The 27,612-nt window shown below is 39.5% G+C and overlaps 1 protein-coding gene across 1 annotated transcript; it reads right to left on the reverse strand.

Moving 5' to 3' along the window:
* Positions 1-12,122: 12,122 nt before the first annotated feature.
* CDKN2C (cyclin dependent kinase inhibitor 2C) lies at positions 12,123-16,792 on the reverse strand. Its single transcript, XM_015810922.1, has 2 exons — positions 16,562-16,792; positions 12,123-12,503 (listed from the first exon to the last, which is right to left on the reverse strand). Exons 1-2 carry the CDS (start codon positions 16,688-16,690, stop codon positions 12,123-12,125), a joined length of 510 nt encoding a protein of 169 aa, XP_015666408.1. The 5' UTR covers positions 16,691-16,792.
* Between the last annotated feature and the right edge of the window lie 10,820 nt (positions 16,793-27,612).

Below are 27,612 nucleotides of genomic sequence, written 5' to 3' on the forward strand. Positions count from 1 at the left end.
GGGGGAAAAAACTTACAGTTGGGAAGTTTGCTTACCTGACTAATAGAGCAGGAACCATTAGTTATCTACTTGTCTTGAGTTTAAACTGGAAACCTTTTCATTGCTGTAATTAAACCAAAATGCTTTTTTTTAATTCCTTATCTAATTAAATAATGAAGCAATTTCAGAAATTCAAATATTTATATGTTCAAAAAATAATTCACATGAAATAGTCATTCGTTTATAAACTATGGAGTTACAGTTTTATTTAACAGGGTCAGCTAACTTGGCATATTAGTAATTTATTAAATATTTCCTATAAAAATAAGCTCAGTGTAATTATAAACAAAATAAATTGCATTATTACTACCAAGTGGAACTATCTTTATAAACAATTAAAAAAAACTCTAAACCCTAAACTAATCTTCCAGGTAAATGAAGCAGAGGAACCTGAAAGATGACAAATATGGTTTACACACACACATATATATATCTCCTTAATGATCAAAACAAATATCAGCAGTCCAGACTTGACTTAGCACCCCTTTCTTTTTCTGATAGAGGTTAGTATTTTGTATTTTTTCTGTTAGAATGATAAAAAGAGCACCATTGGCCTTGAAAGATTTATGCAGTCTTTAAACGTGTAAAGGTAGTCAATATTTGAACAATAAATTGTATACCCAACAAATCTGTTTAGGGAATTAAAAACTGTGACTTGAAATGTAATTTAAAGTATCAAGAGCTCTCTAAGTTTTTATATGTATAATTTTATAATTTGAAAAGTAAGGAGATTTTTGCTTAAAATCATTAGAAAACTATTGTGATACCTATATACAGATGAAGTCTGAAAATCAGCAATGACTTGTCTTGAGTATAAAGGAAATTGGATGCTTGGCTTAAGTAAGACTCCATTTTGCAATGCTGCCTGTTCTCAGTGTTTTGAGAAGGATAATTTTACACAGCTGAATCTTGAGCAGATACCAAGAATTTGTTTTCTAAAATTTCAATAAGAGTCTTTCTTTTTTATGACAATAAACATTTTGAGAAGTTATATTCTGAACAAAAAAGTTGTGTTAGTCTGTTATCTTAACACTGTACATTTTTACATAATGCAGTAGTTAATAACTGCAAATTCTGGGTGTTTAAAGAATAGGCTACTTTCAGTCTGTAGAAAGCTTGACCTCAGGGGTCACAGAAACTGTTGACTCATTGTTTTTACAGCATACAGTATATACTATTAGCCCTTTGTCACATTCTAAGAATGACATCATCATCACTCTTTTAGTAGTAGGTACTGTATGAATTAAGAGCTTTTTGTATTAAAGATCAGTTAAACACTATATTTCTAATATAGAAGAAAAAAAAAGAAATTTGGATATAAAAATATTTCGCAGTTGCGACTTGAGCCTGCTCTATGCCCCTAGTTGGGGGCGGCAAGGCAAGAGATATTGTAAAAAGAGTAAACTGCAGTATGGCAGTTGAAAATGTCAAGGTGTTCACAATCAGACCGATCTGTCTGAACTCCCTATAATTACTCCCTTGACTCTGCTGGCAAAGAGGGGAAGAGAACCTGTGGCTCAGTGGCTAAATCACTGCCTAGTATGTATAACTTTCCAGGTTCGAATCCCATAAAGGGTATGGCTAACTGATGAAGGCAAAAAGAAATTTGGATATATATATATATAAATATATTTATCAGAATATTTCCAGATTTCCACTTTAAACTGTTATTTATGACTATTCATATGTAGGGAAAACTGGTAATCAGAAGAGGAATTGCTGGGAGCCTTTACCCTCCCTCTATGGTGCAGTCTGTTGCACAGATCCAGGCTTCTAGGCATGTTGCCAGAGAGGGCAAAGACTGGAGGATGAGTGCCATTGTCAGCACTTGCCTTCAGAAGGTGGGATTTGAATGGGGAGGGTAGGATCTGGAGCAGAGGGGACTAGATCTTTAGCCTCTTAATGGCTGAGCAACAGCACACCCTAAGCCTCTCCCTAAAACTGTTTACTTGAAGCCCAGGTCTTTTCAAATCTCTTGCTATATAGGGAGAACTCTGCAGTTAAGTGGAGGCAGAATCCAATCCTCAGTATGAAAATTCATCAAAGAATGCATAAATATGGCATACAAAAGTTTGAAAGCAGGAGGGAAAACAATTCCACTTTATAAGATTAATACTTTTAAAGAAGGCTTGGTACCTGCAAAATACATAAATGGTTTGCACCAAGGTTTATTTGTATTTCATACAAACATTATGTTAAAAATATTATTTCAGACTTTAAAAAAAAATCCAAAATAGGAAATACTGGTTCTGTGATTATTCATAAAAACCCAAAGTATAATCCTATATAGACACTTACCTAGTAAAAATTCAGCCAAACTGAAATGGGGATTATGTCTGAATAGGCAGGCATAAGATTGTGCTGCAATTTTGTTTTACTGGTACAATCTTAATCTGTGCACTTTGAATGAGGCTTGAGTATCATGAGTAAAGCACCCTCTTTTTTTAAAAAAAAAAGATTAATTAGATGCTGAGGTAGAAATAAAACAAATAGCTTTTCAAGTTCTTTAATATCAGATATATTTTTTTCTTTGTCTTAAATATTGAGAAAATCTTCCAAAAGCACTCTGGCACTGTTATGTGTTTTTTTCTTTTCTTTTTCAAATAAGCCGTGGTGAAGTTATCTTATCTAAAGTTCAATTAAATCATTTCAAATAGTGTTGTAAAATAAGAAACAATATTTAGTCAACTCATTTAACTAGTGAAGACAAGCTTCTGTAAAGGACTTAGAATGAACTACTTTCATTCTTTAAGTGGTTTATGTTGTCTGAGAACAACTAGATATATTTAGTTTATATATGTTTATATTACTGCAATAATCATTCTCTTATAGGACAAATATAGAATTCTAGTCAGAAGGAAGTTCCACTAACTTCAGTGGAACTTATCTCCAGATGAGATAACATAAGATTAAAAGCTCACTGAATAGTAAATTGAACATTACAGATGAGGGGTAAGAGAAATTGATTTACTATTAAAATATATGCATATAATTTAGCTTGCACTTTTTGGAACATTGATCACATGCTTTACTGAGTTATGATAGAGCCAGTTCCTTTCAGGGAAAAAAAATCAACTACATTATTACATCTTTAAAATCAGCTTTATTTACAGATTTAAAAACAAACAGAACAGCAAACTTTGATATTGCTGAGACAAAGGAGCCTATCTATATAAGCCTAAAGTTTGATTCTTTAATTTCTTTATGAAAATCCCTTTCTCTCCCTTCTCCTCTCCTATTTGTTTGTCTTCTTTAATGTGGTAATAGGTGAAGGGAGATTTTTTTTTTTTAATCTGCTTTTTACTAACAGCCACCCTATCTGGGGTGAAAAAATCTGGATGACTGATAGATGGCAGCAAAGAGACATGGAAAATTCTATCTCTTTGCTCCCATAGATTGTTCAACTTAATTTTTTCAGCTCAAATAAAATAGTTATATTATTATGAAATATAACTGTTCAGGGATTTAAGTTAATGTAGTTTCTGTTCCTTTTTTAAGAAGGTATAGTATTCTCCAAAACAACTGACCATTAATTTCATTTATATATTGCCTTTATTGTTTTTATAAATAACTTCAGTGGCTAACTTTGTCTTTCGAATACTGTTTTCCCCACAACAATATGTGGGTTGGGCTGAGAGAAAGTCACTGGCCCAAGGTCATCCAGCTGGCTTTCTTGTCTAAGCCAGGACTAGAATTTATAGTCTCCTCGTTTCTAACCTGATGCCTTAACCACTAGACCAAACTGTCTATGTGAATACTGCATGAATATTCTTTAGATTGAAAACGAGTAATTGAAAAAAAGAATGAATATATGGGTTTATGGGTTCGTCCTATAAGTATTATATATTTGTTAGTTAATTTGTACCTAATTTAATTATTAATAATACCTAGAGTATAAAAATCCTTTTCTTATTTTTAAATGTAATTGGTATCCCATGTCAGTTCAATATATCATTCTTCTAAGGATGCTAATAATAAAAATGCTGCAACATCAGAAAAAGGAACATAGTACTGTAATTAAACAATGTAACTGCACAGAGTTTTCATAAAGGCCTAAAATGGAGATCCTAAAAAATATCTTCATTTACATCCAAATTTCAACATATCTTATGGATACCAAATTGGACAAGGTCATTGTGGGCCTAACAATATATATATTGTTAGGCCCACCCAGTGTCATTGTTCATATATAGCATGAAATGAATAGATATGCATTACCAATTCTAGAATTTGCTCCAAAGGATGCCAAAATGCATATTATTATATAATAATAATAAAGAATTTTCTTCTCCCCATCATTTATTGCATCTCAGAAAACTGAAGCATCAGTAGAATTCGAGATGATGTTAGTACCTTCATGAAATCAATAAAAATAGCAAAACCAAGCATAGCACATTTTTATTTAAAACCTGTTGTCTTTCTGTTCAAGTAATATAATAGTACCTTTTCCTGAAGTAATGGGTTTTCAACTTTATAGGAAGCTTTCAAAACAGTATGAGGAAAACTACTGAGCTACCGTATATGAGACCAATGAATGTGCCTACGTGACAAAATTGGGATGCATTTCTCTGCAAAAAAAGGAAAATGCAGCAGAATGAGCAAATACTTCTATTGTCACATAATGCTAAGTAAGAAATGAAGTTTAAATTATGGCTTATTAAACAAGCCATGGTGGCCTGGTTTATTTGTGAAAATGGCACCCAGTGTCATTGTTCATATATAGCATGAAATGAATAGATATGCATTACCAATTCTAGAATTTGCTCCAAAGGATGCCAAAATGCACTCTGTGGGTTTTATATTAAAATGTCTATATGCCTGTAGATACATTAAGACGCATGAATAGAAGCACCAACTATTAAAGTAGGCAATAGGTTTTCTGTTTTGGAGTACCATGCATCAAGACAAGCTTATTTGCCACTTCTCTGTGTATGTTGGGCTGCACTATACATAATACATATTGGAAAAAGTACCATTCTATGCCAATTTATGGGATAACACCTGCATATATGATTTTATATATATAAATATATCCATCTGATCAAGTAGACTTTAGCTCAGAAAAAAGCATGCTATAAATTTCTGTTTTGAGACATAGACAGGACATTTTGATTTTCTTAGTGGAGTGTAATAAAATAACAGAATCATATTGGTTTCACTGATTCATAAAATTAATTCTGATTTTGTCAACCATACTGATTTTATTGATTATATCAATGTTTATTTAAATTGAAAAAAGTAAACTTCCATTAACTTTTTATACTTAAAATATGTTACTTTTTGCTTCTAGGGGATACAAATTAGATTAGTAGAGCTAATTGTCTGATTAGCAGTTTCTTAATTACTTAGTTTTCCAGGACTTTGGTTCTATACATGTAGCAGAATTACACCCACTTATTTTAAATAGAAATTGCTTTAAAAGCTAAACATACTTTGCTTTCAAACAAAAATAACAATTGATTACAAATTGAACATGAGTCAATTTGTTCAATTGTGATGTGGCTTCAAAAATGCTGATCTAGGCATTGACTGAAAATAATTTATTTTAAAAGTAAACACAGTATGATATTATATCAATAAAGGTTTCCAAATCATATATTTTCATGCAGCATTACTCAGACCTCTCCTAAATTATTGTGTACAATTCTGGGCACCACACTTAAAATTTAGACACACTGCAAAAAGTTCAGAGAAGGTCAAGGGGTTGAAAATTAAGTCCCATAAAGACAGTTTGAAGAAACTGGAAATGTTTACCCTTGAAAAAGAGGGGGTGTGGAGAATATGATAATATCCTTCAAGTTATGAAGGATGTTATGGTGGGGAAAAGCTCTGTATCCTAGAGCATAAAGATAGGAAGAATGGGTTTAATTGAATGTTAGAACAGAAAGTTCCTAATAATGAGGGGATTTGACAGTGAAAACCATTATCTGGGTAGAGAGGTTGAGGGTAGCTTATGTTTCCTGGATGTATTCAAGCAGAAGGTAGACATCCATCTTCTAATGATGCTTTCATTTAGAAGTTCTACCTTTGATTTGATGTTCCTAATGAACCCCACCCATTTTGTAATTCTTAAAATGAAAACCTAAATCAGAAAGGACATAAAAATGTCCTCCTTAAATTTTGTTTAGCTTAATCCATGATAAATAATCTAACAAGGCATGATTCAAAATATTGTGCATTCTATTTAAGGTTAATAGAAATCCAATATTCAATATGCATTGTATCCCATCCATTTTTCTCTTTCGTTTATTACCAAAGAGAGAGATAATGACCAAACAGAAGGCAGAATTCATCAAATATAAATTCTATTAAATTGTTCTAGGTTAAAGTTGACTTTTCCTACCAATGTTATTTTTCCTATTTTTAGAATGTAGGAAATACTGCAGGGAGTTTAATTAACAGCAGAAGAGTTTTGTTTCTTTTTAACTGTAACTTTTTAAAACATCTTGTATTCCTTGTTTAGTAGCATCCCAAAATAGAAATAATGCAATATATATACTGCCACCATAATATACCATTATAATATGGATAAATTTCTGCCAACGTATGCTGCATCACTTTATATTAGCATATACTGAAGATAAATCCTTGCAAAAACAATCTGAATCTAAATGTCATTTAGACCGAGAAGGAGAAAAGGCCTGAAATGGAACTTCCCATTCAAACCTCCAGTAAAATGGCTGTTACTAGAACATGATGATAGCTATTTTCTTCTGGTTAGAAGACATTGGGGTAAAACAGCAGGAATAATATATTGTATGACTGTCAAAAATTAACTTCTAAACAAGGATGCAAAGTTTACTGTCTTAAAAATACCATATTTCTCTATTGACATTCTGTATCAGTTAAGTAACCTAATTCTTAAAATATTGACTCTATTCTCAAGCACAAATCAATTTTCAAGAATCTTTATGTTCATGAAGAATAAAACTTAACAATGTAAGTAAAATTACATCTTAAAATCCACCCCATAAATCATGCTTGTTTTATTATTTATATTGTATTAATGTATGAAAAACATTTTCTGATACTAGAAAGGCCCAACTCTGATTATTAAAAGTAGTATTTCAAAAGTAGCAAAAAAATGAACCCAAATGTTTACTACTATTTAGTTGCTTAAACCTTACATTTAATCAAGAGTATTGAATTAACTAATTAAGTTTTCAGATTCATCCCCTTTTCAAAATATTTTATTAAAAGGAACAAAGGTTGGCTTAAAAAGGTCATATTTCCTTCAAAATTGTAGTTAATATTCTTCATGGTGTGATCATTTTGCAGAGTGGTAATGATGTTCTAATTAATTACATTATTGCCTGAAAAGGGGTGGTAATATTTAAGTAAGATAAGATGGCTGATTTTTTTCAAGGTGTTATTAAGCATATTACTTTTTTATAAGCTTTGGAAACATAGTCATAGGCCCAAATTTAAGGGCATAGAAAAATGAAGGAAAAAAAGTTCTTCTGTAAGGTGATGCTTTCAGCTTTTAGGCTGATACTGATACGGTTCTTTAGGATGGCATTAAACAATCCAACTTAATAGATAAACAAGTTTCTTTCCATAGAAGTCATTCCAAAAGCTGCAAAGAGCTGGCATCTCTTTGATAAGTGCTTTGTAAAAATGAGATTTCCCAAAATTATAACTCCCATTTGGCTGATACCCAGTAATATGGAAAATAACAGGACCAGGGCAGGAGAAAATCTCTTCTTCCTCTCTATCATTCCCACGGAGCTGGTATTGAGAAAAGTGTCTGTCCTGAACTTTAGTTAAGGTGATTCACAAATGCGATTTTCTTCTTTCTTAATTCCACATGAACTGCTGGCGTTGATTGGGCCACAGAAAAAGTAAGTGAAGAATTAATTATAAAACAGCTATAAAATAAAATGAGAATACCTTCCTGGCCGTTCGCCTTTGCTTTCCATGGGCTGGGACCTCTTGGGCGAAGGCCGCCTTGGGACAGTTGCCTTTGGCGATTCTGGAAGGAAAAGGAGCCGTTCCAGCTGCAGCTTCCCAGACACGCGCAAACGCACACCGCCTTTCCCCCTCCCCCGGCACCTTCCTCGCCGAAGGAAAACTGCAGAGGGACGGCGTTTTTGCCTCGGCGTTTCCGGCCGCTTGGCTGGGACTTCGGCTTCGGTGAGAACCCGCAAATCTCGCCCATCCAGCGCGGCAGGTTGCACCGGCTGCGAGAGACCTCCTCGAGGCGCGGTGGGCGAGGGCGCATCCTAAATCGCTCCTGCTCCTGCCTGGTTCCGGGGAAGGGGCTGCGAGAGAAGCCCACGCGAAGCCCCGGCTGACCCAGAAGGGCAAAAAGAAAGAGCGCCGAAGACCGCGGAGGAAGAAGCCAAATCAATACTGTACAATCAGACTGTTAGGGAAGGCGCGGAAATTTAAAAATGTTTGGACAGGAAGAGAAAAGGAAAAGAAACCGTAAAGGGGGAGGGACGCAGATGGGGACGGGGACGGGAAGGGGAGCGCGGGGGGGGGGGCGAAGTAACGGTTCTGAAGCCGCCTCTCCCCTCCCACTCGCGGCTTGGCTCTTGGGCGCGGACCCCGCATGGCCCCAGCCTTGGCTTCGGGCGCCGCGGCGGACTGGAACCTCGGACGATTCCCAGCAGGAGAGGCACGAAGCGCCGCGAAGGAAAAGACGCGGCGCAAAGGCCGGGAACAGCTCCGACATTTTGAGCACCTCGCATCAGGGCCACGCTTCTTGCTCCCGGTCCTTAGAAGGAGTGGAGCGGGGGGGGACTCCCTCTTCGCCCCCAGTTTTGACCTGGGTCTGGCTAAATAAAGAGGTAGCCGGCTCAGGATTCACACGGATTCCCAGGGCAGAAAGCCAAATACAGATTTCGACTCCACGGGTGGTGGTGCTTGTTCTGGTGTGCGCGGGAAGCACCTTACCTGCGGCGCAGGGCATCCGGCTGAGTTTGCCGTGGCAGCCAAATTACATCTCCCGCTTCCTTGGAGGGGGATCGCCCAGGTCTAGCAAACACGAGTTAGGTGTCCTGGGTCGCTTTCAAATCCGCCCTCTAACTTTGTACTTCAGCAGCGAGCGCGCCATTGCTAAACCCTTTCGGAATATGGGCGTCAAAGATTCAGGACGCTGGGGACTCATCTACCTCCCTACTTCTTCTCTTCGTCCCCTCCCGTTAGTTTCTTCTAATATATCACCTACCTTCTTCCACGCGGGTGATTTTCAGTGGCACTCACTTCTGACAAGTAAACTGCTCCAGCTCTCCCGATGTTTACTTGGGAATAGCCAGTCTCATTGAGATGGTCCTGGGATCCAAGTCTCCAAGGCGAGGTTTACAGGGGTCAAAGAAAGCTCCCTAAAAGTCAGTGGCACTCCGTTCCTGGTGGTGGGCAACAAGACTGCAGGACTGGCAAATAACAGAACAGAGCTTGGAGGAAACTGGTTATACTGAGCTACCGTCCCCTTTTCTGTTCCCTGAACATGGGCAGAGAGTGCCACCCGTCCCAGAGACCGAAATGAAGTCTTCTTCCAGGTAAATGGAGTCTAGTACGGCTCACCTGCTCCACAGAAGTCATTTTGTCTGAAGATCTTCTCAGTTGACTACAAATGCGACTTGGGTTTACTGAGCCCGAATTTTAAGCCCTTGTAGGCTTTGGAATTTCCACCCATATTTAGTCTTGACCTGCTTCAAAGGTGGGACTAGGTGTAGAGAATCCAAATATTAGTGCTCTGAGATAATAATAAAAATATAACTGTTTGGTTTGGACTCTGGGCAGAAGCTCTAAAGAAGCAGAACATGTCAGATTGAATCCTAATCTCAAATTTGCTTACTGTCCAAATGAAACAATGGGGTAGCTGCCCATCTCTAAGATATTACTCTTTAGCTATGTTGGTGCCAAGTGAAAAATAGTTAAAGGGCATGGATAAATATATGGCTTTTTGAGAAAACTTTGGGTGTGATTGGTTTCCCACCTTCTGCATTATTAATTACTTGTTAATGTTACTTGCTGTTAGGTTGACAACACTAAGAGTTCATATTAACCACATTAACTATGAAAAGGTTTTGAAAAAGAGAAAGAGCATTCCTTCCTCCTTTGGCCTGACACTGGGGAAACCATGCAAGTCATTTCTGAAACCACAGGGTTCAGATGTTTCTTCTGTATTAACAATTTGACTAACTTTTATGAAACCTATTATGAAACTCCATCATCTGCTAAAAGCTTGCCTATATGTTTACTAGCTTTTCAAATATTAAAGCTTTTTTTAAAATTAAACCCCTCATGAGGATGGGAGGGGCAGGTTCACCAGAAAGGAAATATGAGGTTTTGTTTGGTTTTACAGAAAGCAAATTCCTTGGTTTGCTTTTTAATGTCTGGAAAAGGATATGATTGGTTTAGTTTTTAACTGGTCCTTCTGAAATTTTTGTTCAAGAAAGAAAAAGCTTCTACAATGCAGGCTGGGGGTGAAGTTGCCTCATGCAATTTATGAACCCTTTCTTTAAAAATTTTGAGTCAAATTTTCAGATACTGAAAGTGACCAATCTAGCTGGATTGGTCACCCCTCTTGGAAATAATAGTCTAAGACCTGAGTCACATAAAATATCACACTTTCTCAGGTTTTTATCTTCATAGCAGCAGTTGAACTGGGACACACATCCCATCTTACCACACAGTTGAGGCAGAGAATTTTTTGTGGAGGCGAATGGCAATGAATTCTCTCCGTTGCAATAAACTGAAGTTTTTAATCAGTAAACTATCAGGACGAGAGTGAGATTATTCTAAATAATTGATAAAAGGTATAGGTTTTGTAATTTATTCCCATGCAAAATACATCTGTTTAATAGTCAGCTTTTCTACTCAGCAATCCTAGAACTCCAAGTAACAGTGCAATTCTAGCCACGTCTGCTCAGAACTAAGCTCTATTCAGAGTTCAATGCAGTTCAAACCCACATAGATATATAGAAAACTGCAACCTAAAACATTCCAATTTCACATTTTTGCTTTTGAGCCTCTGTACTACACTGTTCTATAGAAATTTATGGACTCTGCAAAAGAGGCTTTGATCAAAAATCCAAAGTCTTAACAACAAAAATAAATGCTTATTCTGGATTAATTCTACTGGAACAAATTTGAGTAAATAGTACTAGTCTGGCAGTTTAATCTGAGAAAAATCTAGAGCATTCCCAAAATCTGATCAAGTCATTAAACATGATCTAATCTTATAAATTACTCTTTTATCTTAAACTTGTGTTTGTGCAAATAGCCAAGAAATCATATTCCCACGCTGTGTGACTTTGGACTTGATACATTCCTTCTTACTCTCATTATTATATGTTATATTGAAGCTTCATTATTCAAACTATCCCAAATTGAGATTTCCTCTCTGTTCAGATACATGTGGTGAATCAACTGAACCTTTGGTCCTAAACATGTTTAACTAGAAGAAAGCCAGATTTCAGGAGAACTTCCTTCAGAAAAAGAGATGTTTAGGAGATAAGGCACGACAATAAAAAAATAGAAGAAAAATAACAACGAAAGCATTTTTAGTGAATGTTCCGTAGACCTTTTGTTAGCTTATCCATCTCATCAAACGTTTGCGATTCAGTTGTCCAAAAGTCTCTCTTTTCCTCCCCCTGCTGCTTCTGGCACAAAAGGTCTTTCACATCTACCCTCCTTCATGCACTGTTTCATATTATGTTAACCTCTGTTACGCTAGGGATGGGAAATCACAGTAAGCCTTTATAGAGAGAAAGTTATCAGAAAGCACAAAAAGAGATCTTCGACCTTCCCACCCTCCCCACCCCATCTCGCCTTAAATGAAGGGTGGGCTGAGCAGCAAAAGCAAACTTTTCTTGAAAAAGGAAAAGAAAAAAAAAAAGAAAAAGCATTCATAAGATGCTTCCGAGAAAAGCTGCTACTGGAGTGGTTTGGTTTTTGTTTTTCCCCCCCAAGAGGAAAAAAAAATATCACCCCCATGTCTGCATTGGAAAAAGACCGACCCCCCCACCTACGTGTATACTTCGATTAAGATGAAGAGAGAGAGAGAGAGAGGAAAGCAGAGGCGACAGGTGTACAAGCAGGCATTTTTGGAGTCCGGGGGCAAGGGGTGGCCTTCAGTCCCCGCTGAGGGCGCCCTCCCTCCGCCTGCTGTTCTCCAGCAGCTTGGCGACGGCCTGCCTCTTGTAGAGCTTCGCCAGGTCGTAGGCGGTGGCTCCCTTCTTGTTGCGGTGCTCCACCCGGCTGGCCGTGCGCTCCAGGAGGAAGGCCACGACGGCCAGGTGGCCCTCTCGGGCGGCCAAGTGCAGCGGCAGGTTGCCCTCGTTGTCTTCCACGTTCACGTCCGCTTGGAACTCCAGCAAAGTCTGCAGCGTGTCGAGGAAGCCGGCCCGGGCCGCGTCGTGCAGGACAGCGAAGCCGGTGCGGTCTTTCAGATCCGGGTCGGCGCCTCGCAGCAGCAACTGCCTGGCGATCTCCGGGTTCCCCAGCTTCACCACCTGAAGGCAAGAGAACGAGGAAGAGAAACGCGAGGCAGTGGGCAAACGTGCCCTCTCTCCCCCCAAGGGTTGGGTTCCCACGCGCGACACGCGTCTGTCTCCCCACGCTCTGGCCGGGCCTTACCTGCAGAGCCTTTGCTTGCTTTTGACTACGGAAAGCTCGTGGGAAAGTTCGCGCGGGAGCCTAGAGCCCTAGGAAAGCGGGGTGTCGACGTCTTCGGCACCCCAGGATAGAGAACCCCCGGCTGGTGCCTTTGATTGGAAAGCTTTCTGAGCTGGCATATTTTGGGATGGCACCAGCAGCTGCCTTCTGCGTGGCCATTTCTGGCCACTTGCTTGGTCCTCAGCTTTAATGGTGTCAGAGACACACACACACACACACACCCCTCTCCTACTGCTGCTTTTAAAAGCAGAACTTAAGTCTCTTCTGAGAGATACTGCAATGGAGAAGCTGTAATTGCCAAAACGGTGCTGCTCTGACATCCACCCCACACCACACAGAAACAAATATTGTGAAAATAAATAAACAAATATGATGGGAAACTGTATTTCCTGTTGTGGCATGATAGAAATAAAAAATAAATAAATAAGGAACAGGGTAAGGGGATGAGGTTCTTGGCTAAGGTAATAGATATATAATGATACTGATGGTCTTGTCCTACTTTGATAGAAAGTGGGTTTAAAATCCAAAGAGCCCATTTCCCAATTGTATAAAGGAAGGAGGACCTAAATGACTATTTCTAATTAAAGATGTGTCCACATAAGGTGTGTAAAAAATAAAGTGTCTGCATTGTACCTTATTAGCAAATACACTGCATGTGTGAGAGATAGCTCCACTTCTTCTCTCATTTAAGACTTGACAGTTGCAATTGAGAAGAAAACAAGCACTATCCTAAACAAAAGGGCAGATAGTGGATTTAGAATATAATGTGTTTTGCAATCCTGGATGGATCTAAAATCGGTCTTGGGGAAGGAAGTGCAAGCAAACATGGAAAACTAGTGAAATGAAAGAAGGGGGAAATTGAAGAATGCCACCGTTAAAAACAAAGCTGTGTTACTTCTGCACTTGCAAAGAACTGAAATATAATCCTATTATGGTCACATTGTAGACTAATTGTAGATTACTCAGAGAAAACATTTTAATCAATGAGTATATTTCCTGTGTCCCTTATCTGTGGACTAACCAATCAAATGGATTTATTTAATTAAAAAAATATCTTAGTAAATTCATAGGGTCTTACTTCCAAGGAAGTGTATATGTAGGTTTGCAGTTTTAGTTTCTTTTGGGGTTGTTATGTGAATGCAAATCAATACCTCTAGGTCTATTGCTTATGTTCAGTTTGAGTAGAAAGTTTTTAAAAGCTGTTGGCTTCCCTAAACATTCCCTTTCTGTGTGGATGTTTTGCTATTATCACTTAAACTCACATTTTCTTAAGAATCTTGACTGTTTCTGGTGAAAGAAAAAAAACCACGATATAGTAACTCTATAATTTTTCTTATATTTTCATAGTTAGGATTGCCCATCTCAGAGATTCTTGGACTTTTTTTGCTTTCTGAATATTTTAATCCTTGTGTCTTAAAAGCCACAGCAAATATCACATACTGAAGTTTACACCTTGGTCAAGCTTTGTTAGAGGGAACAGCTAACTTTCAAAGATGAGGTGTTCTTTTGCTTTCAATATTTTTTTCTTCAGTCCTGTTTTACCTACCCATTTATAAAATAACATTGCTGTGTGCCCTTTACATTTTTTTTTCTTGGGAGGAATGCTGTCTTCTGTTTTAGTATACAAAAAGGGAGCAGTTACAGTAAACAAAACTGGAAAATCCATAAAACAAGAGGGAGTTATGTGAGAGAGCATATAAGACTCAGAATGTAGATCAGCAGCCACAAAGATGATAGTTTACTAGGAGATAATCTCTTCCTTGGTAATCCAATCACCTGCCCTCTTGTTTACCAATTTGGAATGCAAATAGTAGGAGTACAGTTAGCTTTTTGGAAACTAACATCGGTCATTATGATAAAACGAACATGTATTCCTTAATCTTTTATGATTTCACCATGTATCTCCTGTCAAATTCATAATTTGGGTAAATACAAAACTCAGGGATCAGGTTCCAAAACTGTGGAAGATAAAAAGTTATCTATACTATACAAACTATGAGAAACGTCTGATTTTAAAGACAGTTTTAGATGTTTCTAAATGTTTTTTTTTTCTGGTGTGGAATTGCTTTAACAAGGGAAGGATACAGATAGCATGCAAAGGCCTAAGCCTAGCTGTTCTTAGCTAGATTGAGAAAGGAGGCCTTCACATAAACACCTGATTTGAAAAAGGAGAAGGGGAAAAGGGGGAAAAAAAGAGAGGAAAAACAAGCAGAGAAGAGACAGAAATAATTTACATGAGTGAGACCATAGAAGCCAATGTGTATTTTCACTTTCTTTGGTAAGCAACATTTCGACTATCAATTCAAGTTCTATCATCCACCCACTAAATCTTTTTGGATTACACATACTGAAAATAAGAAATCAGCCTTTTCTGTTGTGTTTACTTTTATTCAGAAGTGTGTGTGTGTGTGTGTGTGTGTGTGTAGGTTGCCTCAAATTATGGTTAGTGATGAGGCTGCAATGAAAAGTAGGTGGTGGAAAAGACATGCCCCCGGCTGAGTAAACAGAGATCTATCTCTGCTTATCATGAAATGGGGGGGGAAGGGGGGGCAGAATCATTGGTTCTTATTAAACAGTAAGAAAAAGAATTGGCAACCTAGTAAGGAGGTGGAAATTGAGGTGTACTTCTGTTTTTTTTTTTTTACCAAATTCAGCCATTGGTTCCAAACATGACCTACCTGTTATGGTACAGAAAAACCTAAAAGGATTCAAGGCATTTATGCTCCTTGCACACTGGAAAATAATTTAGGATTACTGAGCTGCATTGGAAAAGAACACCAAGAAAGGTCATATTACAGGAGGATTTCTTTCCATTTTAAAGAGGAGATTGGGTTGCCGGGAGTTTTCAGCCCTCGCCCACAGGGATCCCTCTTCCAATATTTCAGAAAGTGGATCCTGTCTGTAGTTGAATCAACAAATTGCTTTTTTTTTTTTTTAAGGAGCCTGCTGAATATTCCGCAATGCTTCCGACCAGATCCACGGTCTTGCATCGGAAAATCCTCCCAGATTTTCACCTACCTTTTTCTTCTGTCTGGTTGGGCACCCTTACCTCTCTCCCCCCCCCCTCCCCATACACACGTAACACTTTCAGCACCGTTATCCAATGTTCTCAAAGGAAAACATCTTTCAGCGGGTGCAGGGTTTTAGTAGCTGGAAGAGCTCCAGCAGCCGCCTGCAAATCTAAACACTGGAAATGGGTGTAGACGACGTTATACCTACGGAAAGGAAATTCTCGCAGCGAAGCGATCCGCCGATATATCAAAAAGCACCCGAAGGATGGTGAATAACAAAGCGTTGGGTTTTCGCGATCCAGCTCGCCACATTGCTTCGCCGCACATCGCAGTTATTCAGGGGCGATAATTGTTGGTTTTTTGTTTTTTTTTGCGGAGGGGGGGGACATGCTGGCCAGAATGTGAGGAAAAAATAAGCCCCAACCGCCCCTTTTTAGTAGTCAGACAACACACGCCCGTCAGATCCCCAAACAGCTATAATCTGGATTTCAAAAATGAGGTGTTTACCGACCTGCTCTGAAACACGACCTAGCCCGGATTGTTCCTTTCCCTCCCCCCCTCTTGCCTCCGCCACTTGCTTCCCTGTCTCAGAATTTATTTATTATTATTTTTTTTTTTTAAAAAAAAAGACGAGGTGTCTTGCAGGCGAGGTTTATCCCGAGATTAGAGCAACGTTAAAAAAACAGGTTTTGCTTCAAGTACGTCACTTGAAGGAGTTGGAGCCGTGAAACTTCTAAAATATGGCAACCAACTCGGCTTTTTTAAAAAATGCTGATTTTTTTTTTCCCTTCCTCCCCTTTTAAAAACGGTCCTTCCCCCCCCCCCCCCCGTCAAACCAGTTCACCTAGTGGCGAACGGTCGCCTCTGTCCGCCCAGATACCAACCTGCAGCGCAGTTCTCCCAAATCCGTTTTGTGCATTGACGTTTATATTATTTTCCAACAAATTAGTAACTTGCGCTAGGTCCCCTCGGGCAGCTGCGGACGCCAACTCATTCGCCAAAGGTTCGGCCATTCCTTAGGGCGAGTGACGGTCGCCAACGAGCGGAAAACCTGGGCTCGTATTTGATGATCTTAAATGGTTGTTTTTAGCCGGGCATGGCCATCGGAAACTGACAGGAGCGGGGATGTTAATCTTCTGGAGTAGACCTTCTTGTAGTAAATACTCGTAAAAAAGCTCCTTGCCAGAAGCCCGCCCCTTGGTTCACACGTCATACATACTGCTGCACCTCTAACGCGCACAACACCCGCCCCCCGCCGGACCTTGGCCGGGGCGCATAAATTGATTCAAGCCCTTCGGCGAGCAGATCGGACCCACTCGGGGGAAAAACCCAAGCCCAGTAAGGAAAGGGAGATGGAGAAAGTAAAGAACAAGGTGGAAGCAGAGAGGTGGAAAGCAGAAGAAGCGGAAGGGCACAACCCACCAGTTCTGTCCAGCCGAGACCCGGGCCGGGCTTCTTGGAAAGTCGCGGGTTCCGTTGCCGAGGTTGTGGGTCGGGGCGTCGCTCCTCCAGTCCGTTCTTCGCCCCCGACTAGCAGCCCCCCTGGACCGCCAACAGGAGGAGCGAGGGGGTTAATCCAGTCTTGGTAGCCGGGGGATTCACCGGTCCCGGCAGGAGAGCAGTTGCCCAGCTCCTCCGGGGGCGCGAGGGGAACTTCGGTGCTTCCATCCCGGGGCGCCGGACGCGCGGCAGACCCAGCAGCCGTAAGGTCGCGGTTGGTTGGGGCGGGTTGGCTGAGCCGGGAAAAACCGGGCACATCAGCACAGGCGAGAGGTCGCCGCATCTTTCGGCGCGCTGGTGGTTTCGGCGCGGCTGCGGCCGCGGCAGCATCGGCTTCAGCTTGGCCGTATCCCCGTTGCTTCCTTTTGGCAGCCGGTTTCCATAGCGAGAGGGGCAGCGGCGGCTGCGCCCGTTTGACAGGAGCCCGAAGGCGCAATCCCAGCCTGGCTAAAAGGCGCCAAAACAACCCTCCGAAGCCGCCGCCTCCGGGGCCGTTCTCCTTTCCGCGCAGAGCTGTCGGCGGCCGGTCCTGCGATCGTGTGTGGAGCTGCCGGTGGCTGAGTCAAGTCCGTTGAATTTTTTTTTTTATTTTAATTTTTTTTGCGGGATGCCGCCTAGAAAGCCGGTTTCTCCTCCTCCTCCTCCTCCTCCTCCAGTCCACGGCGTGCCTTCCTTCCTTCCCCTCCCCAACTTCTCCTCCTCAGCTTTTTTTGAAAAGGAAAAACATTTGAGCGCTCTTTGACTTGAAACACCCGCCCACATTTTAACGGCAGAGATTTAAGGAGGCGCCACGGAGTTCCCGGCAAAAGCAGGAAGGCCTGGGCGGGAGGGCGAGACCAAGCGAATGCTCCGCCTCCTCCTCCTCTTTTCTGCTGGGCTCTGACAATCGGTTCAGGCCGCGGAGCCGCCGCTCGGGGCTAGTAGGCCTTTTCCCCCACGCTGTTACCCGGCCAGGCCTGAAGAGATAAGCTGGGGCGACGAGAGCCCTATATTTGCTATTTTAAGGAGATCGCCCCCCCCCCCACACCTCCGTTCGTTAACATTAGCCTCTTTCCAATATAGCCCGAGAGGCTATCGGCGCCCCCTCCCCCGCTAAACCTTCCACTGCCACCTCCTGGGCGCCCTCTACAATTGTGATATTCGCAGAGCTCCTCGTGCTCCCTTGGTACAAGACGAGCCTAGACGCACGGCACGTTTTACTACTCCGTAGTGTGGGCGCCCGTGTGAAATGCGGTTATCTTTGTTGACGCCAGCTCTGCGGGCACCGCAGGGAGAGTAAAGGAGGCGGGCCGAAAGTTAAGGCTACGTGTAGGGACTGTGCCCTCTCGTGCATCAGTGATCTCTCTCCCCGGAGTGGCATATAGCTCGTTCATCGGAGCTTCTAGGCTTCCTCGGCTCCTCTTGCCCACCTCGACCCTGGATCTGTTTGCGCCCCCCCCCCCCGGAGCACAACGCATCAGATTGGCAGAAAGGTTAGGTAGCCAAAAGAGAGGCTTGGCTGCAGGTTTCCTTTCTCTGGGTCTGGTTACTAAGGAGACAGCCCAGACAAGGTCACGCTGAAGGGTCAATGTCAGCTTGCTGCAACTGTAGCAAATGAAAAACTTTTTTCTCTCCACCCCCCCACCCATCCCATTGCACTTATTTTTACCGCACCTTGGGGAAAATGGGAGAAAGATTGTTGTGACATTTTAAAACGTCACCAAGGCAAAAATCGGGAGCATAAATACTATTGTGCACAGGATCTAGTATTATATTCTTAACATGTTGAAGAGCTGACATGAAACAAATGAGTGAACACTAGAGTCCATCCGTAAAGTCTGAACAGATTTTCCTTTCAGGAAAATGTCTGGTGTCAGTAAACTTAAACCATATCTATTTTATATCGTAAGAATAAATCAACAACTTAACATACTGAATTACTGTGTCCTTGGATTCACCTGTCTAAGATGCAGCATGCTTTGTTTGATTTGGATTAATGGATCACATGAACATCGCTGGTGGTTTGTCAATCACAATTGTGGTTTAATATTTAAAACCCAAACCAGCTAATAATGATTTATCCAACCATGCATATTGGGCTAGATAAGAAAAATAGATTATGAGAAATTTGCAATTGCTTTTCTTATCTAGCCCATTTTTTGTTTTGTTTTTGTATGTGAATGAGATGGGTGGGTCAAAACTAAACTGCAAGACAGGGCAAGAGTGAGCATATTTTTAAAATATATATTTATTTTTATCCCACTTTATTATTGTTTGTAAAGAACTCAAGGTTGCAAACATACCTAATACTCCTTCCTCTTCCTATTTCCCCCCCACAACAACACTTTGAGGTGAGTTGGTCAAGAGAGAAAGTGATTGGCCTAAAGTCACCTAGCCGGTTTTTCATGCTTAAGTGGTACTAGGATGATATGACTACAATTTGTGATTTTAGTGCCAACCTCTCTATTGACTCTGGTTGTTGGAAGCTAGCTGGGAAGGATGAAAATTGTGATCACATGATTGCAGGACACTGTGATGATTGTAAGTGCAAGGACCAATCATAACATTACTTTTTCAGCACTGCTGTAACTTTGAACACTTGCTGAACAGGACAGAATTTAAGTAAGGACCACCTGTGTTCTGTAAATATCAGTAGCTGTTTCACGAATCACAAGGTATAATTGTCACAGCTAATTTCACACATTGTACTGTGCCAGGGCTATTCACTATGGTTTATTAAACAGTGGCCTGTTCAGTGGTGTAGATCAAATATCACAATGATGTCAAAATCATTATGTGCATAAAGATATTATGTCACAAGTTCTGATGCAAGTATATAAGTAATGACATATGTCTGATTATGCAATCACATGCATATTGTCATTTGTTCCCTTTGCTTATACCATGGTCATGTTAGTGGCTGAATCACAGAGGTTGTTTTAAAAAAATACATTCATTTCTCAGTTTAACTAACAGAATTGGCTGACAGACCAAACAGTGATATTCTACTGTAAGAGCAAATTGAATTCCCTTCAGTAAGTTACAGTGCCACATTTTAGTAGAATCTCTTGAATATCCACTCATATAACATAGTTTGCTAATACTAGAACTGCAAAAAAAATGTTTGTATGGTGTCCACACCCCAGCTGCTTTAATCAAAATGACGAAGGCTGCATTGTACTATAAGCTCCACATTTTTTATCATATTCTATGTTACATCACAACATGCATATACAAAAGGCAAGGCCTGCAATGTGACAGTGCAATGCTGTTTTTCTTGGATTGACTAGTTTGCACCTGCAAACAGAATAACAGAGTTGGAAGGGACCGTGGAGGTCTTCTAATCCAACCAATATAATAGTAGCAACATAGCTGGGATCAGGAGTTTTGTATGTCTGATTTAGTTGCATTAGGGCTCCTTTTCAGTACTTGTGGTCTTTGTTCTCACAATGTGATAAAACAGGAGAGAATTATGGTAGATTGAATTAACTCGATTGCCTGGATTCCCATAATAAACTAACCCATGAACTATCAAACTGGCCAAGTTTACACAGTACACAGCTTTAAATTAGCCAACCACATTTTAGCACATGTAACAGATCATGTGCACTTAATATTGCATCAAATTTGAGAGGAATTTTGCTGATCCTTGCCACCAACTCCATCTCTGAGGCAAAATATTATATTTTTAATCAAAGTAGAATCTCAGCAGGTGCAGCATCTTGCTGACCTTCTCTAGGTTTGGAAGTAAAGCAGGGTCAGGACTAATTAATACTTGGATCAGAAACCAGCAACCAGCTCCAGTACTCTAGTCAGATAAATTAAAAAAAAATATCCAGGAAGAAAGCGGGGACAAACTACCTCCTTACAGTTGCCAAAAAATGGCATATTAGTTATATCAAATGTCATCAGGATATAAGCTTCATTCAATGGAATCTTTGACTTTTATCAGGAATAAATAAATTGATTATAGCAAATTCTTGAGATAATAGGAAGTTGTGTTATAGGGACAAGGAATGGTGTTCAACAGTGCTTATCAATAGATCATATCTAGATAGGTGTGTTATACAGTATAATATAGTTTATTAACCAGAAGTCACTATTTCTTGGTCTTATCTGGGACCAGGCAGTCTTAATATGTTTCTTTTTGATGGGGAGTGGGTTGTGTGTTATATATTTATCTTCCATCAGTTTCTCTTTCCATTCCTAGTCTAGTGAGATAATCTCCTCCTGTTCTGATTGCAGAGGAATAGACAAATTTCTCCAATAGCAGTCTATTAGTTATTTGTAGTAATGATTTATAATGAAACAATGATACATAATATTAATATTTTTCAAACATAATGTAAATCAGCGGTTCTCAACCTATGGGTCGCGACCCCATTTGGGGTCGATCGACCATTTCACAGGGGTCGCGAAGCAAGGCTGTCCACCATTTTTTCCCCCTTTTCCGGCGGGTGCCTTACCTCCCTTGAGCTGGGCCAGCTGGTGGTCGGCCTGCTCCGTCTCTGCCGCTTGCCAGTTACACCTCGGCCGGCACAGGGGGCAGAACCACGCATGCGCGGTGCTCCCAGGCAGGGAAAGTCCTCGACGTACGACCGGTTGGGTAGTCCTCAACTTACGACCGGTTTAGTCCTCGACTTACGACCGGTTTAGTCCTCGACTTACGACCGGTTTAGTCCTCGACTTACGACCGGTTGGGGGTCGCGGCATTAAAAAGGTTGAGAAACACTGATGTAAATCCAAACTTTTCTAACCAGTTACATGAGTCTTTTTTCTGGTAGACAGTTCAAGTTATAGTCTACATCAGTGATGGCGAACCTTTTAGAGACTGAGTGCCCAAACTGCAACCCAAAACCCACTTATGTATCGTCAAGTGCCGGGCGGGTGTGGCCCATTGGCTGGGTGTGGCCAATTGGGTGGGCGTGGGCAATTGGGTGGGCGTGGCTGCAGTGGTAACGGCAGACTGGGTGGGACTAAAAAGTTCAATTAATCAATTTCAACTTTGCAAGATCTTTTTTTTCCCCGCGAGAAGTTGAAATGGACTGATTGAAACTTTTTTTTTTTTTGCACATGGCGGCAGAGGCCTAAAGCGAAAAGGTTTTATAAAACCCAGCTGAAGGCCTAGGAGTGGGGCAACGGCGTGCATGCCCACAAAGAGGGCTCTGAATGCCGCCTCTGGCACCCATGCGATAGGTTCGCCACCACTGGTCTACATTATTCATTAAAATAATAATTCTAGTAATCTCTATTTTTATTGTTATTTAATTTTTTCCTGAAATGTGGAATATTTCCACATCTGAACTACGTGTAATCCAGTATCTGATTCACACATTATGCAATATTAGAGCTGAATGCTCTAATAGTAGTTATATGGTTTAAGGCACAGGTGTCAAACTCACTGCGTCACGTGACATGTCTCGACGTATCATGACTTTTTTTTGCATTGCCGGAGCTGGGGTGGGCCTGGCCTTTACATGATGCAACCGGCCCGTGGGCCGGCAGTTTGACACCCCCGGTTTAAGGGATATCAGATATGCCATAGCTTTGCAATCACTGCATGTGTATGAATTCATTTTTGCTATCACATTTTTCTATGTGGGAAAAAATACATTAGAATTTCTGTACTGTTACTGTTTGAAAACTATATTCTTATAATTTGTCTTTTGAGCTCTTTATATTACTTTCTTGCAAGCAATGGCAATGAGACTTTGTATAAACATTGCAAAAGTTGCAACAAACAATATTCAGTATTTACATTAAATTACAAAAGAAACAATTTACATATATATCCCTAAACACAAGTACTCATTTGACAGACTGTGGTTCCAAAAAGGTTATATACAAAACCATAAACAATGGTTAACAATGTAGCAATAGTTCACATTGTGGTTTAGCATGTTGTATAAATCACTCATTGTGGCTTTTTCATTGACCCAATGCGTGCTTCCTTAGAAATAAACCACTTCTATTTACATACATACATTTTATACTGCCTGTGTTCATGATTCATTCAATGCAATTTGTGTCTGACAAATAAATACATAGGACCAATTTATTGACACATAATTGAATAACACCATGGTGGCGCAGTGGTTAAAACGCAGTACTGCAGGCTACTTTTGCTGACTCCCGGCTGCCAGCAGTTTGGCAGTTCAAGTCTCACCTGCTGAAGGTTGATTCAGCCTTCCATCCTTCCTAAATTGGTAAAAATGAGGACCCAGATTGTTGGGGCCAATATGCTGACTCTGTAAACCTCTTAGAGAGGGCTGTAAAGCACTGTGAAGCGTACATAAGTTTAAGTACTGTTACTATTGCTAATTCTGACTAGCATCACCTCCATTTTTATTTAATGTATTTACTGAATAAGAAGGAAAACAATTTCATTTTTAGTATAGACCAAGATAGTATGTATTACATGCTATATATTATAAACTATATTTATTCCCAGTTTAATTCCTTTATTGTGTAGTTATCCTGATTTTTTTAATTTTGTAAAATAACAAGAAGTCTTTATGACCTTAATTTGCTATAGTTAAATAATACTCAACTACTGCTCTCTGCAAATGATATTGCAACATTGTGCTCAATACAACAGTTTTAAAGCCTTGACAGGAACTCCATGGCTTCTACCCAATTCTCAAAACTCGCTTTTCAACTTTTTTTTTGTATTTGTTTAAAGGGACATTTTGTAATAATGTGTGGGTGGAACTTGTTTGAGGCTAAGTATATAGCCTGACTCAAAACTGCAGTCATGAGTATTAAAGAACATGTTTAAAGCCAAATAATGACTGATGATATTGACAATTGCAAACTGTTTTTGTAATAGCTGTATCAACTGCAATCCAAAATGTGTTGCAGGAGCTTAAATCAAGAATAACTTTGCTTTTGTTAATATTTGAGATTGGGTCCTGGAGGACTTCTTTATTGTCTGATTCATGTAGTGGCCATTTACAGTGAAACTAGATAACCCTGTGACCTGTTGGTTCATCCTTTGAGAGAAGGTAGTACAGTCTTATGTGACTAGATTGAACATAACTTTAGGTTGACCATTTTTTAATGTCAGTGTGGGATGATCCCTGGATCATCTAAGAAGAACATAAATATAAAAATGATTGACCTCCAAGACCTCTGACTGACCTCCAAGGTTTCTGTTATTCTGACTTCCAACTCTGTTATTCTGTTAATTGTAGTGGTAACTGAACTTCTATAATGTCAATATTTATTTACCTTAATTGCTAAACAGAATCACCATGGGCAGGAAAAAAAGCAGTGGTTTTGGGAGCAACTTCCAACTTCTTGTCAGCTTTCCTATTGATTTTTCTTGGGGGAAGCTGGAAAGAATGCCAGAAATCATATGACATGACTTATAGGGACAGCTACAACTTTGCAAATAAAACTGGTCTGAACAGCATGGGAAATCTAAATTCTGCAGGAGTAATGGGCCCTGGATTTTTTTAATGCATTTTTTAAATTAGCAGATTTTAGGTACCTTGATTCAAAAATTGTTGGGATATAATGCATCATTTGGAGTAACCTAGAGTCCAAACAGGCAAACAGATGAACGCAATGAGAATTTTAGTAGTATATAGTTGATAAAATTGTTAAACAATTACTCATAACCCATAACTCTTTTATACATCAATTCCTATCATAAAGTCAGCATTTTCAAGCACATCTATTTAGATGATTTATGGCATGATTTGCTTTGGGTAAGTTCACACAACATGGTAAGCTGTATAAATCATCATTTGAAAACTGCAAAGACTGGGTTGGCAGTGTATTAAACCAAAACCAAATACAGGTACACTTCTACTTACGACCACAATTGAGCCCAAAATTTCTGTTGCTAAGCAAAACAGTTAAGTGAATTTGGTCCATTTTACGACCTTTCTTGCCACAGTTGTTAAGTGAATCACTGCAGTTTTTAAGATAGTAACATGGCTATTAATGGAATCTGGCTTCCCCATTGACTTTGCTTGTCAGAAGGGGATCACAAGACCCTGGGACACTGCAACCGTCATAAATATGAGTCAGTTGCCAATAGTCTGAATTTTGATCACAGGACCATGGGGATGCTTCAGCAGTCGTAAATGTGAAAAATGGCCATAAGTCACTTTTTTCAGTGCCACTGCAACCTCAAAAAGTCACTAAATGAACAGTTGTAGGTTGAGGACTACCTGTAAACCACACTGTGGTTTCCCGCGTACCCAGTTATATGGCCTGTTTCTGTAAAGCCATATTTTTCCATTATTAAACTTGTAAGCCCTTCATTTCCCCTGTGTTTTCCCCAGTAAAATCCATCAGAAACCATGTAACCAGCAAATGGATTTGTATTCATCTTTTGATAAAAGCACTAGGAATGAAAAGATTGGCACAAATCTGATTGCAGCATTTTGTAATTTTTCTTAGAATCAGCCAGAGACTGAATTATTTTTAAGCACTGGGGGTTTCTTTTCAGCATATATTGCACAGAAAATACACTGATGGGTATGAGTCAAATAGGCTATTTATATATATTTAAATATTTGATAAAATAGTTTAGAGAAACAGCTAACCCCAGCCGGAACAAAATGGTAGGGGTAGGCAAAACATGTGAAATTTGAAATGTTTTGTGTTTGAAATCAGTATTTTTGATATTGCTAGGAATGTTCCCATACCATTCTGGTCACTGTGAACATGTTTTGAGTTTCATCACCATTAGGAGGTTTCTAATAAGATCAGAACAGCTGTTTCAAATTGGAACAGAGCATTTTGAGCTTGGAATTCTTGAACTTGAAACATTTTAATTCACTATTACGGGGGGGGGGGGGGGGGAGACACTTTACGTCTTACCCAGTAACCATGTCTGAATATGCTGAGCTGGTACCAAAAAACAGAAAGCAAGTCAAAGACATACTTGAATCAGTGGATGGATTTGTGTATGGTGCCTAATTATATTTGTTTGGTTTAGCTTGATATGTTGTCCGAATTTAACTTCTGCTGCTGCTAAGTACCACCACCACTTTGTATTTATTTCTTCCATCAAAATAATTTAAAGCCAAAGACATAATTTCAAGATGAAGATATAAATCAGGTATTTGGCATATCACTCTATTATTTGTAAGGCTGCCAAACCAGATCCAAAGAGTTGATGTGTGATGTAGCCATTATATTTTTATATTTTAAATATATTTAAAATATATATTTTAAATCATTTTTGTGGAAAAACATCATTCCAGCACTGGAGATCTGCTAGTATAAACAATTCCATAAAATAGAATGTAAAAGGTTTGGTTGTCCACACTGAAAGCTGTGATATAAAAGTAATTTTTATTAGATTCACATAGAAGGTACAATGGTTTTGAGAAAACCTCCACACCTTTAGGAATTATCTGGAAGGGAGTTTTCTACAAGAGTTTTCACCATAATTTTGTAGTAACATGAGCATCCTATCAAGTACTACTTCTCTTTTCTACATTCATGATATCAAACCTGTATCTCAGGATATAAAGCTGAAAAACGTAATTATTTGCTTTATCTAAATATCAAGAATTCCAGTCTTGCTCTCATGGAAAGAAGGGTACATACATTTCCATTTGCTTTTCTCCCTAAGGATTCATTCATCTTTAGATAAATATTCAGAATGAGGTACATTGCTTAGATGTCAAGGAAACTGACAACTGAGTTTTGTTTTTGTTTGCATTGGTGATGCTTTGCTATACCTTAATTGTATCTTAACAATACATGCATGAATACAATAACTATGTAAACAAAACACTTAGAGGAGTGTGACTTAGTTATGTTTGACAGGTTCAACTTGCTTGGCAGGTAAATCCAGTGCTCATTGGCAGCCGTCAGGAAATAGGCATGAAATAATAGGAAGTTTTATCATTGCCCAAAAGATGTATAACAACTTCGTAGGATAACCAAGTTCAGTCAGCAAGAGAGAAGTTCATCAACACACCAAGCAAATACAGAAGAATGTCAGTGTAACTGACAACCGTAGGTAGCATAATCTATCACTCAGATACAGAATATACTATGTTATACTGGAAGCATGCTACTTATGCTTGTTCTCAATGAACTAAATCAGAAAAAAACCCCGCTTAGAGTGGCTTGAGATCACAGCCATAATAACGAAAGCCCTTAAAGACAGCTTTAATTTTCTGCATTTTAGAGACACTTCTAATGCAATAGGTTAATTTGTTAAGCCACATATATAAATCTAGATCAATTTAGATAACCCACATTCATTTCCACATTTATTGGATTTATTTTTTATTTATTTATTTATAATTTAATTTATACCCCGCCCTTCTCCTCATGGGACTCAGGGCGGCTAACAGCCTCATAAAACTACAATACAAATACAATAATTAAAAGCCGAATTAAAAAGAAATATTTAAATAGGCCGATCAATTAAAATTATCCTTAAAAATCCCCTGAAACTTTAAAATCATTAACAATTATCCCT

This window comes from Protobothrops mucrosquamatus, unplaced genomic scaffold (genome assembly GCF_001527695.2).
Source record: "Protobothrops mucrosquamatus isolate PMUCROS unplaced genomic scaffold, P.Mucros_1.0 scaffold24, whole genome shotgun sequence".
NCBI classification, from domain to species: Eukaryota; Metazoa; Chordata; class Lepidosauria; order Squamata; family Viperidae; genus Protobothrops; species Protobothrops mucrosquamatus.